General features: G+C 31.1%; 3 protein-coding genes and 2 non-coding genes across 5 annotated transcripts in view; 2 read left to right on the forward strand and 3 right to left on the reverse strand.

Moving 5' to 3' along the window:
- The window catches only part of LOC105248022 (serine/threonine-protein kinase S6KL), a 46206-nt gene extending 42779 nt beyond the window's left edge, over positions 1-3427 (reverse strand). Inside the window, exons 1-8 of the mRNA XM_025411327.1 lie at positions 3321-3427; positions 2806-2942; positions 2519-2613; positions 2145-2412; positions 1986-2070; positions 1785-1892; positions 1546-1704; positions 1321-1409 (exon numbers count right to left, since the gene is read on the reverse strand). Of these exons, the coding sequence (XP_025267112.1) occupies positions 1321-1409; positions 1546-1704; positions 1785-1892; positions 1986-2070; positions 2145-2412; positions 2519-2613; positions 2806-2862 (861 nt within the window). The 5' untranslated portion in view covers positions 2863-2942; positions 3321-3427. The remainder of the gene's footprint in view (positions 1-1320; positions 1410-1545; positions 1705-1784; positions 1893-1985; positions 2071-2144; positions 2413-2518; positions 2614-2805; positions 2943-3320) is intronic.
- On the forward strand, positions 756-829 carry Trnan-guu. Its single transcript has one exon. It is a non-coding gene; the product is annotated as a tRNA-Asn (tRNA).
- Positions 1121-1192, reverse strand: Trnaw-cca. Its single transcript has one exon. It is a non-coding gene; the product is annotated as a tRNA-Trp (tRNA).
- A 641-nt stretch (positions 3428-4068) lies between the features above and the next one.
- Positions 4069-6112, forward strand: LOC105248023 (NEDD8-conjugating enzyme Ubc12). Its single transcript, XM_011252554.3, has 4 exons — positions 4069-4371; positions 4437-4531; positions 4704-4910; positions 5353-6112. Exons 1-4 carry the CDS (start codon positions 4269-4271, stop codon positions 5491-5493), a joined length of 546 nt encoding a protein of 181 aa, XP_011250856.1. The 5' UTR covers positions 4069-4268; the 3' UTR covers positions 5494-6112.
- A 3716-nt stretch (positions 6113-9828) lies between these two features.
- Positions 9829-16272, reverse strand: LOC105248024 (importin-7). The gene is made up of 19 exons (XM_011252556.3): positions 16055-16272; positions 15197-15278; positions 14957-15107; positions 14701-14859; positions 14448-14604; positions 14171-14361; positions 13908-14081; positions 13690-13835; positions 13455-13618; positions 13210-13329; positions 12787-13113; positions 12525-12711; positions 11962-12185; positions 11786-11878; positions 11466-11692; positions 11139-11344; positions 10702-10974; positions 10463-10606; positions 9829-10308 (listed from the first exon to the last, which is right to left on the reverse strand). Exons 1-19 carry the CDS (start codon positions 16136-16138, stop codon positions 10241-10243), a joined length of 3177 nt encoding a protein of 1058 aa, XP_011250858.1. The 5' UTR covers positions 16139-16272; the 3' UTR covers positions 9829-10240.
- Positions 16273-16960: the final 688 nt, after the last annotated feature.

The following is a 16960-nucleotide window of genomic DNA, read 5'->3' on the forward strand; positions in this document are numbered from 1 at the left end:
GACAGATAAATTCACAGATTTACGCTGTCATAGCCAACACCTACCTTTCTATTCTCGCGCTAATGCAACTCCATAACGAATTGACTATCGATGGAGAATGCACTTGCACAAGATCCCCATAGGAGTCTCGCAATTGTTCGCGAATGTCGCATCCACATGCGGCACGCCGACATTTCTCATCAATGCAGCAAATTAATCAAAGGGCGAGCGAGCAGCGCACGATGATGCACCAGGTGTAAACAACGGTGCGATTCATAAGGTGAGCGGACTCGGTGAAATGTCAAGGTGTGAAAGAGAAAGAGAAAGAGTTTTGCAACACGCGACGCAATGCGAGATTATTTCGTTTCATTGTATGGTCCCCTGTGTACTCTTCGCGCATTTAACATTAAACGCGACTATTCTCGTGGAACTTTGAAATAAATCTCGAATTAAATAACGAAGACTGACATCCAAGCTGTTTGGTTTGTCTTATTTAAAAGCACGCGTGTTTCTTTACTATTAAATAAATTACGACTTTTCCATCTTAAATATTATTATATAGTAACTAATCGTTGCAGTTAATAAGTTTTATTAATTAAGATAAATCTGCATGAAATAAAGTCAAAATCGAATAGTGCAAATTAATTTTTACGTTTTCTCTTTTAGAGACTTAGTCTTTTTAAATTTAATGAATGTTATAAAAAAATAATCCTACGAGAAACGAAGGATAATTCTGGATATCAGTAACTGTACTTGTAGGAGAAACGCAGTCAACTGCCTCCGTGGCGCAATCGGCTAGCGCGTTCGGCTGTTAACCGAAAGGTTGGTGGTTCGAGCCCACCCGGGGGCGTTATTTTTTTGCAATTGCTGAATACTAACGCGATGATCATATTTGTATAGTTAAGGTTAGCGTTATTAAATTCCAGATATGTATATCTAAGTATCAATGCAAACTAATTTTATGATTTATGAACTCGAACACAATAAATATAAAAGCAAAAAGTAATTATTATATATCGACTATATTTTAAAATAAATGTAATAAAATGTATATTTTAAAATAAATGTAATAAAAAATAATTACTAAATTAAATAATTATTAATGTAATTTTTAATAAAACGAGAAAAAAAAATTGGCTTTTGACCCCGACGTGATTTGAACACGCAACCTTCTGATCTGGAGTCAGACGCGCTACCGTTGCGCCACGGAGTCCTGTGATGTTGTGGGCTTCTAATACAATGTTACTCTAGTGCGTACTCTTAGTGAAGTATCATAATGAAAATGTTGAGTTACAGTTATATAGCAAAATATATAATTTATACTTAAAATTTATTTCTTACCTCATTTGTAAGTAAAAAACAGGTTAACACACCCAGTGACCACCAATCAACCTCTTGTCCGTAATATTCTTTTCTTAAGATTTCAGGTGCTGAAAAGTTAATTTGCATAAAAATATAATGAATATAAATATACAATATTTAAAATTATTAATCATTTTTTTAACAAATTGCATGTAAGAAAACTCGCGAATATACTTTTATATCTTTAATCTAAAATTTTCTTACCCATATAGAGGGGTGTTCCACATAATGTATTTGTACGTTCTGTGCGTTGCAACCATTTGGCAAAACCAAAATCAATTATCACAGCATGGCCATCTTCATCAAGCAAAACGTTTGTTGTTTTCAGATCTCTGTGTACTACACCAGCGTTGTGTAGAAAATCTATACAAGATATATACATGTTTTTAAATATAGATGTTAATAATGCATTAGCAATAATGTATCATTGAAATTATTCTTACCTATAGCTAAAGCAATTTCAGCTACATATATCCTAACTACTTCTTCGGATAAACAACCAAACTCCTCGACTAGTGAAAGTAATTCTCCCCCAGAAATGTAATCCATCACTGTAACATTATTTATTTTTGTCAATTTATCTTAGTCTGTACTTAAATAATTATGTTAAAACTTCAATGCTAGTAATAGAAATATGTACATACATATATACAAAGTTTTTCTGCTTTGCCATCTATGGATAGAATTCACTATGAAAGGATGATGTCCAACCATTCTTTGTATCGCTACCTAAGTATAAAATATCAAATTTCTCAAATGGCATATTTATCAAAATAATTGCTAATTTAGACATGTATACATACCTCTTCTTTGGCTTGCTTGACACAATTTTCTGCTATAATCTTAGCTTTGTTAATGACTTTCAGTGCAAAGACTTGACCAGTCTCTTGCTTCTGTACTTTATATACTTTTCCATAAGTGCCTTTGGCTATTATATCTAAGAAAGTATATCCTGTCTTCATGGGTATCTCTTTAATTGAGAATTCTGGGAGGAAGATTGACTGAAAACGTGGAACTGGCCATACTGTTTTGGAAGATGCATAAATATTATGTAGATTGCCATTGGTCCAACTGAAAATAACAAGTACAAATTTAGTTTGATTACTCAGCCATAATATTTAAGATAAAAATCTATTATTAAAGATCAACTATTATCTAACATATTAAATATATTCACCTTCTGTGAGAAGCACGAGATAATGATCTTTGTTCCTCATTAGAAACCTGTGTTGTTGTGACGCAGCTTCCGCTAAGTAAATTACTAAGGCTGTACTGTAAATTAATATCATTATCGTTAGTACATGAGACACATATATTTAACTATAATATAGCGTGTATATGTATATATATTGAACTAATAATATATATAGCAAAAGAAATATATATATATGATAGAGAAAATACATTTTTAATGATATAAATAATTTTGTTGCAGGTTAGGAATATATATTTGAAGAAACACACCTGACTATCATATTGCTGATAATTATGATAGTTTTCCTTGGCGTTAGAATTGCCCATCCAGTGCTCCAAATGATCGTCGATTCTCTCAAACGAACGGATGACAATTCGAAAACAGCGCTTTTAGAAACGTCATTTCGCTGTCAAGTTATTTGAAGTTCAAATATCGGATATATCGCTAATTCATTTGTATACATGTTACGTTCTCGTCATTAACATGCAATGATGCATACAAAATTGCAACAATCGCCGTCGCGAGTTTATTTTAATGGATTAAAATTAACAATTATAAGTTTCGAAAAATTAAATTATTGTATTAGAATTATTCGATATTATAAATAAATAGTAAATAAAAAATTGTTGTAAATTTCTTACAATGAACGTAAATTAACAAAACACTATTATATGATGAATAATTACACATCATGGAAGAATTTCGCACGCAAAGATACGTGGATTGTTCGCAATTTTTGCAAAATCGACAGACGTATATGACAAGATTATAAAACATACGTTACCTCAGATAAGAATTCGTGGGACGCACTTAGAAGGGACCTCTTGTTAAGGGTGTGTCTAATTGCGAAGAAAAAGTACAGCGTATTTCACGAACAATAAGTGCGCGCCATTTGAATTTATACAAGGACGTTGAAATTTAAACAGTAGATGACGTCGCGTGAAATATGATTGGCTGGCCGATATCGCGCCAACAGCGTTATCTCCCGAGTGGCAAAATAAATTGCCGAATGTCGAGCGGGTAACCCTCCGTCGATCCCTGATTCAGGATTCCGTTGTTATCGTCAGAGAGAAGACTGACAGATGTCATGGCCCGCTTTTAGGTGATCCCTGGAAGCGATACTTCCTCTGAACAGGCATTTTGTAAATAAAAATATATAAGTATGGCAATGAATATAGAAAAATATTTATTTCAGCTTTGAACATTACATTGGAAGATCACAGTATCTTTCGCGATTGAATAATTTATTTACTATCAATTTATATATCTAAGTGTCTTGTTATACCCTGGTGCTACCGGCATTTCGTGCATAGCACGGAACGAAACCAGAAATTGTGCACATTATATATTACCCTCTGAGAACATTCATGGAAATTGGCTTGATAGTTCATGTCCACGTTTTCAATGTTCATAGAGGGCGTCGCTTTCAGGAATCACCTAAAAGCAGACCATGACATCTCAGTCTTCTCTTTGTTATCGTACTCGCGCGATGCCGTGACATTAGCGTGTTCGCGATCATCATCCGTCCACGTGACGCTAGCTGCTGCTGCTGCTGCTCCGATTCGTGCGTGTGGAGTGTGTGGTGCGGGACCAACCGAGCGATTGATCCCGCGCGGGTGTCAAAAAATTGTTGGTCTCCATAGGCGCAATTTTGTATGCCATCCGCGATCGCGACAGTCCTCAGTCCGAGAGATACGTGCATGTTAGTCCGCGTTTGGCGCGCGATCTAACTATGATCAAATTATTCTCGTTGAAGCAGGCAAAAAAAGATGGCGAGTCACCCAAGGCTGGCACCCAGAAGAAGGCGTCCGCGGCGCAGCTGAGAATCACGAAAGGTTCGGGATTGTTTAGCGACGCGACCATGCCGCTACGTCTCTCATCTCTGGCGTTCCTTTTTCAGACATAAACGAACTCAATCTTCCAAAAACATGCGGTACGGAATTTCCGGATCCCGATGATCTGCTAAGCTTTAAGTTAATCATCTGTCCGGATGAAGTGAGTACACGTGTATTGTCCGAAGGGTTTCGGAGATTCCTTACGATATTGGATCGAATACTGACTCTTGCCTTCTCAAAACTATAAATGATTCATTTGTGACATCAACAATTGAATTCTTATCAAGATTGATGGTGATTCTCCTTATGCCTCAATCAATTGATTGTTTCAGGGATTTTATAGAGGTGGTAGATTTGTGTTTAGTTTCAAAGTCGGACCCAATTATCCGCATGAACCACCAAAAGTGAAATGCGAAACTCAAGTTTATCATCCTAATATTGACCTGGATGGTAATGTGTGCCTCAATATTTTGAGAGAGGATTGGAAGCCCGTACTCACGATCAATTCTATTGTCTATGGTCTCCAATATCTTTTCCTAGTATGTTTTTTCTATTAATATATCTTGCTAAAATTACAATATACTTTATATATATGAAGTATATCTCTATTATTTATATGTCATATTAAAACTTATATTACACACATACATATATATATATATATATATATATATATATATATATATAAATACAATATAAATTTATAAGTTTCTTTTAAAATATAAAGATATAATTTCTTATTTTTCGCATGATCTCATGTATTCATATATATAGTTATATCTTGAAAGAAACACATAACACATTACACATAAAATTCATACATACACACACATGTGTATGTATGTGAAAGTTTTTTTTAAGATCATATAATAATATAATCTTTTATTTTTAGTATGATAATATTTTTAATATCTTTAATTGTTGTTAATTACTTTACATTAATTATTTTACATTTAAATTGATAAATAAATGTAATAACAGGAACCAAATCCTGAGGATCCATTAAATAAAGATGCTGCTGAGGTTCTACAGAACAATAGAAGGGCGTTTGAACAAAATGTAGCAAAAGCAATGCGGGGTGGTTATGTAGGATCATATTATTTTGAACGATGTCTTAAGTGATACAGTGCCTCGTCATCAATGCTGTACATGCTTCACCGAGGACTCGCTGTAGGTGAAAAAATCCTAAAATATGGAATGGATACAGAACTACACGGTGTCCTCATTGTCATTTGTGTGACAACATTAACATATTTACTTTCCTTATGTCTTGCCAGGCCTATATACATTTAATCGGACGAATACTTTCTGTTAATAAACCTAAAGTGAAAGATGCATTCATTTTGCTTTCAATAATTATCAAAATGTTTATCGGCCATGGCATTATTTTAGTGAATTTGAAGTGCAGTGTTGAAGGGATTGTAAAAATATAGTTTGACATTTGGCAGATGATAGATGATAGATGTTACAATGCAAAATATTTAATTGTATTAGATACACACAGTAATTCTGAAGCTCCAAAATTCGGAATTTTCCAGATCCTAAATTTTTAATTCCATTTTGTTTTTATAGGTATCTTAATTTATAAAAAATATTTATTTTCCGAAATATATATAGCTTCCATTTTCATTCTAACTTTTTTCACTGCAGCATCTATCAAAATCTGCTCCTCATTTAAATATATGTACAAGTAATTTAACTTATGTATTGACTGAGAGTGGAATATAAGGCTGTTACGGAACTGGAAATGTTTTGTTTGGATTTCCACAAGCAGTATATTTTATTATCCAACAAAAAAATTGGATTGAATCTTTTTCTTACATAAAAATGAGGATCAATGTTTTTATTAAAACAAGTTTGAATTTATTTCACACAAAGAGAGGAGGATTGATTTTCTTTGCCCTATATATAAGTACAAATTTTATAGCAATTGCTAACAATTATGAGATACAATACAATTATGAAATTTTTTATGCTACAAAATTTAATTTATTATTATACTTTATCATTACTAGAAACATTGGAAAGTGTATTTTGAATGTCACGCTTGTACAGTTTATGTAAAATAATTGAGCATATTTCAATGTAATTTTAAAAAATTGTGATACATGCAAGAATCACAAACATAACAAAGTGTGTTAAAATTGCTACCAATTCTTCTCTTTCTCCTGTCTGTTGTATTGATGTATAAATCAAAATATTTAGCTAATATCTTATATATCCTTCTAATGAATCTATATACATTTTTTGGAGTTCACAATAGTAACTAATTGCTGAAAGTCAGAAGAATAGATTACTATAGGACAGAAGAGCTATATTTATACAAAAAATTCTTTTTACATATATCAAAATTAATGATAGATTTGCTATCTTTTTGAAAAATTTTTTATTTTGAAAAAATCAATGATTTACAATTGTGAATTCCAAATTATTGCGCACGATTGCGTATATTTTATTGTTTACTAAATATATTTGGATTAAATAAATGTAAGAGAGAAAGCTAAATGCTTAAATTCACAAATATATTGTAAACTCCAGAAATAAAGGTTTTGGATAAATAAATAAATGACAAATATGCATACATACACATATATATATATATATATATATATATATATATATATATATCAATATACATATATAGACATATATATATATATATATATGTGTGTGTATATGGATGTATGCATGTATATATATATATATTGAAACTACATCTTCAGTTTAATAGCGAAGTTTCTACAAACTTCTGTGTATTAAAGCATCAATATATCAATTGTATCTTACCTCTTATCGATTTATACAATATGAAGACTTAAGCGTATATGTGATTTTGTCGTAAAATTCATTGCTGCTACATGATTATTTATAATAATCATTATATAAAAATTGCGATAGAATGTGTGCAGTAAATATTTATTACAAAGAAGATGCGATTCATATCCTATAAAGAGCAAAGGAACATTTTTTTCGTCTTCTCTATCAGTTATTATTAATTTATTATACTTTAGTACACAGTATACTTATAGAACTTATAAACTAGAGAAGTGTCCTGGCCTCACTCCGACCTACAGCTTACTCTGCTGTATTCTTTAATTTAGGTCCCGTCTGCATTAAATATCTCAAGGCACTTTTTTAAATATTCTTTGAGAAAAATTGACTTAATCAATTAACTTTTTCTCATTACATGCACAAAGATTTTAACCAATAATAACAAATAATAGTTCAATCACAATATGAAGAGTGATGGCATCTTTATTTGAGCGCGTCGTATCATTCATGAAGTAGATACGATAAGATTAGAAATTGGTTACACTTTATATATATTTCTAGATATAAACGTTGCAAGAAATCAATATCTGTAATCCAAGTAAAATTAAAAGCAGAGTACTGCAAAATAAAAATTGGTAAAGATACAAGGAATGCACAATTTAAGTATTATTGTTAGAAAATTGATTCTTTTTAATATATCTTGTGTATATCTACAGAACTTTTTTTATTTATAATTTAAACATCTCTTAGTAAACAATTCAATTTTACTGCATAATATATAATCAGCCATGTAACTTTCTGATATTTACAATTTAAAATCATCTTTTGTTACATAAAATATTTCCAGCCTTTTAAAATTTAAAAAACAGAGACACATGCACTTTATGTATAGTATAAATATTTTAAAAATATTGAGTATTATAAACATACATTTTTCTCTATTTTTTGTCCTATTTTATATTGTTAAATTTGAACACTAATATTTATTATAAACAAATAAAATCTAATCATGTACAGTAATTCTATGCTTGGAGCATATTAAGAGATTGTAAAGTTAGTTTATTTTGATTTTCAATAAGAATATTTTCTTATTGAATCCTATATATTAAATTCTTTATAAAATTGCAGCTAAAATTTTATTGAAGTTATTAAATAATGATAATTCTCTATATGTTTTATATATATATGCGATTTTTTGAACATACTGATTATTAACATAATCATATTCTTGTTATATCTTTGCATGCACCCTGTATATAGGATCTTCATATAGGTCCAGGAAATCAGAAAAAAAAATTTATGTTACATGTAATTAAAATTATTGCACATTTCTTGCAGTTTTATGTGTGAAACAGCTAAGATCATATATTCGACAAAAAAAAATAAAAGTCTGGTGTATATACACACGCGCGCGCGCGCGCATGTGTGTGTGTGTAAGTGTAAGTATAAATATATATCATGTACATATATCATGTATATTTATATATAAATATATAAATGTATACAGAATATGTATTTAATATATATTTATATAATATTTAATAATATTTATAAAGGTATATATTTTTTTCTCAACAAAATATTGATGAAAAGCATGTAGTTTTACTAATCCAATAATATTTTAGTAAAAAATTTGAAAATATAGATCACGACTTGTACTCTGAAGCAATGTAATTGATGCATGTATTTTCTTGCATCCTGATATAAAAAGCACTTGTGCAGTAATCATTTCATTAACCACAGCACAGAACACCTCTTCTTTGTACGCCTTTATCATTTTGGGCTCTGATATTTATAGTTTATTTCTGGTTGGAGTTCGTTTTATATAATTACAATACACACTTTATGTGAAAGGAAGAGCTATATTTTTAAATTTATTTATGTTCTCTTAATCCCTTTTAAATGGTGTACTGTAATTATATTCCACAAGATCTATGATTGCAAAGACTTTGTTACATAGTTATAGAATCTATTTAAATTATTTTTGCTAAGCCAGACAGCTAAAAGCCAATTTGATGCAGCACCATCTTTCAGGATATATCAGATAAAATATGTGATGTAAAATTATCTTTTTCAAAATAAAGTAAGCTGTGCTGGGATTTACATAAAGTAATAGCTGTGCACAGAATGTTTGGCCATATATATATATATATATAATAAAATGTACATTTAAACAAAAACTTGAAAAAACAGTATTTATTTAAAAATCTAAATTATTTTTATCTATATTTTGCTGATAGATAACATAATTTTGAGATTATTTTTTTTAATCTTGACAATTTACACTTTCCTTTTTGCTGTGGAATAATAATTCGCAAGTAGATCTAAAACTGTATTGCATAACACTTTACTGAATTAATTAATCATTTATAATATCAAATATAGCTTATACACATACCCAAAGTTTTTTGATATATTTATACCAACAATTTTTAACACAATATCTATATAATTATATAACCTAGGCGATTTTGTTTTTCTAAAACAATTTTAGACTAAGACATGCGATTTGAAGTTATTAAATATACATTTTATATACGAAGAGTATGTATCTAGCAAGCCATGCTAGAATCTTTTGCAACTCAAAAATTTACTTCAAAATAAAAAATATATAATAATAATTTAATATTATGAATATATTGATTATTATAAGTAATAATTTATGAAACAATAATTACATCAAGAATTTTCAAGAAAATATAGCTTGCTGGATATAATACTTCGATTGAGTCAAATCATATGAGTAAAATTTATAATTTGTATAAAAGAGAATGTACATACATATTTTTCTTTTGTATGACCATAACATTTTTCTGTCTTATAACCACTACAAGGCAAATTTGCTGTCTCGACTAATGAAACAACAGTATGCACAAGACTGATCTCATGGAGATAAAGTGTTAATGTCATTGTATTAAAGTAAGACTTTGTTGAATTGCTTTAGTAATGTACAATTAGTTTACACAAAAATAGGAAATATGAAATGCGTAATGTTTTAGAAATAATCATATAGTAATGATTGCTACAAATGGCTGTTCCAGATTTTGTATAATTTGTTTACTTACTTAATCTAAAATTCAAATGTGATTATAAGTCTTTATCGACTTAAAGGTGTTCCACCAAAATTAAATGAGGTGGGCACAGTCTGTGAGTGAAAGGCATAACCTAAAAAATTAAAAAAAATATTTTTCATGAATTTAAATAAATAAAAAAATATACAGAAAAATAACATTCACTATAATTTTTACTTATGTAGCAAGCGATTATCTTTCTCAATTATAATTATTAAATAAGTTATTGAAAATAGAAATAAATTTACCTCCGCTCTGTTCGATTCTTTTACTCTCTAAAGCTGCTTTACGCTGATCTGCCAACAGGATAATTTCTTGCAGAGCCTTTTCTTGTTCAGGACTTAAAAGACTCGTTAACGCTCTGTACCAGGTCATGTCGGTTCTTTCAATATCTAATTCAGAATTTTAAAAAATACATGAAAAAAGATTATAATTGATATTTTTTATATAAAATTAATTTTATAAAAATTATTCTACAAATATTTACTTTGTATAACTTCTTTGAAAACTACATATTCATCTTGATTGGAATCGTCAGAATCTAGGGGCGTAATGTAGCTTTCGAGAGCGGTTTCTTCGTTGCCGTCATATTCTGAATCGTCATCATCAACATCAGATCTGTGATCACCATGACCATCTTGTATAGTTGCATTAACATTAAAACCGTGTTGAGTGGACGCTCGCGTTATTTTGTCCTGTAGTTTCTCGAGATATTCTTGATTAGCATCGTCTATTTCATCCTCATCAGAAGACAAAACTTCTGAAAATTATTGAATTAGTCAATTTAGTTAACTTTTTTTATATTATAATAAATTAGTATCAGAAATTAAAAATTATATATTTAGATACTTAAAAAAATTATATAATTAGATACTTAATATATATTAAACAAACTCTCTCTCTCTCTCTCTCCCCCCCCCTTACCTTCATCAATATCGCTTTCTTCTTCATCATTCTCGTCATCGTCTTCATCTGCAACCTTAGCAGCATATGCTCTCTTCAGACCTTCAAATAATAGGATTAAGGATGGTATTATTTGTGTCGCGCATTCGTTCACAGCGGCAGGTCGCGCAGGACCCATGCTGATTAAGGTACACAATCCAAGAACGCACAATTTACGATCGTGTAAACTGTAAGGAAATATGACACATCTCATTCTTCCAAGCTGTAGAAGTAAATCTAAATCTAAAATTTTACATATATCTTATAATCTATTTTTTTTAATTTTATGCGTTTTTAAAAAATATATACCCCAAGAAACAATCTGTATCACTAATCCATTGTTTGATAAAACGTGAAGCGAGCGGCTCTGCCGATTGATCAAAGTTTCCTTGCAATCTGTCCATTGTTTGCAGACACAGTGCAGGATTGTAATATAAAGCAGCAATAACTACTTGAAGACACATCGTTCGCAGCTCTGAAGTTTTAACTTCACGCATTAGACGCTCTAACACTAATTGTACGAGTGATGGTATACACTAAAATTGAGTCAATTATTCATATCATATTTCATAAATTAATAATTACGTTTATTTGTATGTAATTTCTAGTTTTTGATATTGTAACATTACCTGATCTATATGTCCTTTACATTGCAAAATTATGACTTCTAGCAGTTTGGCAGCATGACATTCAGGATCTTCACCACCTTCACTAGTCAAAACCTATGATATAGACAATAATGTCATATTTAGAAAGTAATTGACTTGGATTTTTTTTATAAAGAAAATCCTTTTTTTATACTTACAGCTTTACACATATTGAACATAGCCAAAATATGATTTTCATTTGATAAAAACGCTTGAGTATCGACAGTAATGTAATTATGCAGCGCAGGCATCATATCAGTGAAATAATCGAAACCATCCTTTTGGAAAAGCTGATACATGAGCTCCAGAACTTTCCACATGTCTTCAGATATATTTTTGCCCGTCAAGTCGTAAACAAGCGATAACGCTTCTTCATAAAATTCTAACAATGCAACAACAAAAATATTATTAAAATATTAAGAAACTGTGACTATTTTTTCTCTGTTTTAAAAAAATAAAATTTATCTATATATAGTATAATAATGAACGTTATCTATATATATATATATATATATATATATATATATATATATATATATATATATATAATAAAATCAAATAATTCCATTGCAAAAATACTTAATTAAAGTTTAACACTAATTGAAGACGAATAAACCGAAATATTTCAAAATATCATCAAACAAATATCAATGTTATTTTTTAATCGCAATGTTAATTTTAGATATTAATAAAAATTTAAATATACGAAAAAAAAACATACCCATTACACTTTGTCCAAAGATATGAGCTACTACTTGGAGAACAATTGGTTCAAGTTGTGACATAATTTGAGGATGCTCTTCCATTACTGTTAAAACTGTTTCTATTGTATTCAAGAGACCCATTGCTGTTATCGCCTTCTCGTCACTACCTTCATCTGTTTCGAGCACTTGGCTAAATGTAGCAGCCTGAAAAAAAAGATGTAACATAATATTCTACTTTATACATTCTTTAATAAGATTATACATTATCAAGTTTTTTACCAAGTGTTGACAAATTTCTACAGCAATTGGCATTAGTTGTTCAGTATATGTACAGACAATCTTTTGCATAACGCTTGTCAAATCATCATTTTCCGTTTGCCTTATAATAGTCAATAATTCAAGTGTAATTTGTTTTATTAACGGTTCGATATACTTCTGAGCCTTAGTCTGTGCCGCAAGCATCATTTGAAGTGCTATGGCTGCTTCAACTTTAACAGGCAAATCTTGATCATTAAGGAGAGCATTTGTAATCAGTCTAATTGCCTCGACTAAAATTTGTTCTGATTTAAATCTAATTTCTGAAAAATAATGCATCACCCAACAAGCCTGAAAATATAATTAACACATTTGTCACTATCATATCGCGTTTGTATTACATAATAGTGATAATAGTGATAATTTTACATTTATCATTTTACTTACTCTTGCTCGCATATGGCCATGAGGACTATTAAATTCGGGAAATACATATTGCAATAACATCTTATCCATTTGTTCTTTGTAAATTTTCTTCTTCAATAAAACATCAGCTAAACTTCCAATCTATATAAAATTCCATATATTACATTAATATATATAAATCGCATGTAAATATATAAATATAACAAAAATTGTATAGAGCATCCATAAAAAATCTAAGGAACACAAATATTTTTCTATAAACATACCATATGTAATGCACCATCTTTTTGTCTTGGATCTGCATTTGGACTAGTTAAAACTTCTAGACAAAATTGCATGGTTTTTTGAAGCATATCTTTTCGTTTTCTACATGCTGAATGCAATAAAGTTTGTGCTGCTGTTACGGGCGAAACAAAATCTTCGAAAATATCTGAAAGCAAACTAATAAATATACAAAGTTCTCTAAAACGGTTAAATTAAATGCTGTTAATTCGATTTTACCGAATTTCACTCTGATGTATTCATAGGGATCAGTGTTCCACAGTTCCTCATCGGCGGCGGAATATGAGAGAATAGGGAATAAAACATCACGTATAATTTCAAACATATGAGGCTTCAAAAATTTCCAAGAAAATGCGTGACTCACGCTGAAATTTCAAAAGATTATTATTATCACGTTAACCCTTTATGGCAAAACATAACCGTTTATCAATTCTTACCCTTGATTGATATAATTAATTGATTGCTGTACTACTCTAGGAGAGACATAGATTTTCCTACGATACTGATCCAAAATTTTTAAAAGAACTTCGAGAATACCAGCACTGAATGTTTGTAAATACCATTCAGCAAATTCTTGATATTCTTTGGTCACATTTCCTGGACTACCATATCTATAATTAGAATGTAATATCAGAATATAAACGTTTCTTCTCATTTTTAAACATTTAAACTTCATTATATAATGAACTTATATAATTACCTTTCAAACATTCTATGTAAAATATGTAACGCCCATTTTTTACATTTCCACCAAGGCAGTTCCGCGCGTTCGTCATCATCAAGATCTGCACTATTGATCTCTGGTGGTACTGGTCTGTCAGCTATTTGTCTTACTACATCCATCCATTGTGAAAATACTTCTCTTGAAATAAGATCAAGGGGAAGTGTGTACTGCAGAGAAAATAAAACACATATGTCAAAAATTTCAAAATATTCTAACAAATATTTTTTCTTATATCTTGATATTTCCTACATACCTGGGTGAGAGCAAAGAAAATTTTTAGTATCTGTTTCTGAAGTAGGACAGATTGTTCGGATGAATCAGGCAATAAGCGTAATATCAATTGATAGATCATAGGGAATAACAAGTTCATTGCTTCATTTAATGGTCCCCTCTCTTCTGCTTTCTTGTACCTAGTTATCAAAGTAGGGGACATATAAAACATATACTGCATGGGACATATGTACTATATATTAAAATATTGAAAGTGTACAGTTAAATATACATACTCAAAATTTTTAACAAGCTGATACAGTGCAAGGAGAACACCAGGCCAACACGAAGCATCTGGATTTTGAAGGTATATCGTAATTTTGTCCACTATTTGTGTCCATCTCCCAGGAAAGTCATATTTAACTATATTACTGATGCATACCGCTAATTGTACTCTAAATATATATAATGCAGGACAAAATATATATTATTATAATTACAATATGTATATATATTCTTAGTTAATGATATAAATGAAACATAATAACTTGCCTAATTATTTCTGGAGCATGTACCACTGCATCTACTATGGCATCGCGTATCATTGCACGATCTTGTTCATGAATGCTAAATTCTATGGGTCCACTATCGGCCTCTTTATCAGCCCAATTTGAAGTAATTAAATTTTTTAAGTAAATTACACCTATAAAACAAGAAAATATTGTGTGCATAATTTAAATTTTATTTTCAATATTTGTACATAGTGCAAAAAAATTACAAATTGTTATTTACCAGCCTGTCTAACAGGTACATCAACTTCATTTGACATTACTACCTGTAACAGCGTTGGAGCGAAACCAATGATTTTGTGAATCTGAAAAATTCAATATCATTTTATCCACTCATATGCTGCATGATTAAAATATTATTGCTACAACATTCTACAGGCTTGTAACAAATTTCAGCGTATATAAAGTATGTACAGCATATATGTTAAATACTAAATATATAAAAATAACATACATACAGTGACATACATGATATGAATGAGGAAATTATTATCCGAAAATTTTGATGATGTAATGGATTAGTACATAACTCAATATACGTTCGCGAGTACAAGTATAATTGTGGTAACTTCATTTTATTATTTTTTTGCTCCGAAAGATAAAATGTCTCTGAGATTATTCCTTTTGGACGCGAGTACATCGTACAAAAGAGATTAACGAACAAAAATACAGATATCAGTATCACTCGACGAAACCGAGCGAATCGTGGTTCATCTCAAACGCGAATACTCCGAAAATGAAACAAGCATGAATCATCTTCCTCGCGGTTTCTCCAATTCCTTTCATCGGCAGTCAAACACTTCGAATCGATAAAAATTGGAGTCTGTAAAAAAGAACAAAAAAAATAGAAAAAAGAATCCGAGAATGATTCTAGCGGCGAAAGATACATCCTCGTCGAGGATGTATCCTCTCATCTGTTACGTGCATGAGATATCCCGGTACGAGGATAAAGCGCGAGCCACATGTTCCCTCGAGGAGCCCCGAGACCTTCCTCCCCCTCCACCCGCTCTCACCCTGTGTCGCGAATCAAGGAGCACGTTTTCGCTCGTGATCACGGTCCTCCCGTGATTTTCACGCGTACCTGATTAAGCTGTCCCTCCGCCTCCTTTTGCTGTGCGGGGTCGATCGTCGCCCGCAGCAGCTCCGTGAGCTTTCGCGCATCCATCGCTCCGGGCCGCCTCAGCTCTCACCGTATTAATTAGACGCTTGAATTTTTGCAACCGATACCCCGTATTTGACCCGGCGCATTCACCTCAATGCTGCTCCTTGCCTGCCCGTGCGATCACGTGACAACATGGCGGCACAGATCAGCTTTGAATGGTCGCATCCGGTCGGAGGCAGAGCGTGTCAGATGCCATCTACGATCATGTGTCGAATATTACATTGGCCGCATTCAGCGGACTCAACCGCCAAGTAGCAATCGAACGTGATTGGTTTCTAGCTTCAGTTCCGGCCAATCAGCGTCCAATTACATAGGAAGATCTAGTAATGTTGCTCAACTGTTGAGTCCGCTGAATGCGGCCATTGAAAATGAACTCGGATAAATTGTCCTCAATTGCATTGAAGACCGAGATTGGAGATTGAAATTTGACCAATCGAAACAGAGAAAATTTTAGCTGCATTAAATGGTCAAATTTTATTGGTCAAATTTTCATTCCAACCTTCAATGCGAAGTAGCAGGAAAAGCTATGGTAAGTTGGTCAATCGTAAACTACGGATTCCTAATTATCCTATTACGGCCAAAATACAGCGAAAATTTCAATAGAATTACAGTATTCATAATCAACAGCATCGTCCACTGCGGGCTAAAAAGCGATATTTTTGAAAACAAAAGAAAATTGAAAAAAAAAATAAAGAAAATATATAACTAAAAGCAGTAAACTCTTATAACAGTAAGCCTAAAGCCATAATAATAAACAATTACAATATGAGAATAATTTATGGCATGCTGTATATACATTTTTCACATTTATATATAAATGTAAAA

The sequence above is a fragment of the Camponotus floridanus genome, unplaced genomic scaffold (assembly GCF_003227725.1).
Source record: "Camponotus floridanus strain SB8 unplaced genomic scaffold, Cflo_v7.5 scaffold39, whole genome shotgun sequence".
NCBI lineage: Eukaryota > Metazoa > Arthropoda > Insecta > Hymenoptera > Formicidae > Camponotus > Camponotus floridanus.

Bases quoted from the DNA above. Each gene is read 5' to 3' on its own strand.
- LOC105248023 (XM_011252554.3), top strand. From the start codon at position 4,269: ATGATCAAATTATTCTCGTTGAAGCAGGCAAAAAAAGATGGCGAGTCA. The intron at 4,372-4,436 runs GTTCGGGATTGT...TTCCTTTTTCAG, and splicing joins GCAGCTGAGAATCACGAAAG to ACATAAACGAACTCAATCTT. The intron at 4,911-5,352 runs GTATGTTTTTTC...ATGTAATAACAG, and splicing joins GTCTCCAATATCTTTTCCTA to GAACCAAATCCTGAGGATCC.
- LOC105248024 (XM_011252556.3), bottom strand. From the start codon at position 16,138: ATGGATGCGCGAAAGCTCACGGAGCTGCTGCGGGCGACGATCGACCCC. The intron at 14,860-14,956 runs GCAAGTTATTAT...ATATATATTTAG, and splicing joins CATGCTCCAGAAATAATTAG to AGTACAATTAGCGGTATGCA. The intron at 14,082-14,170 runs GTAATTATATAA...TTCTAATTATAG, and splicing joins TTACATAGAATGTTTGAAAG to ATATGGTAGTCCAGGAAATG.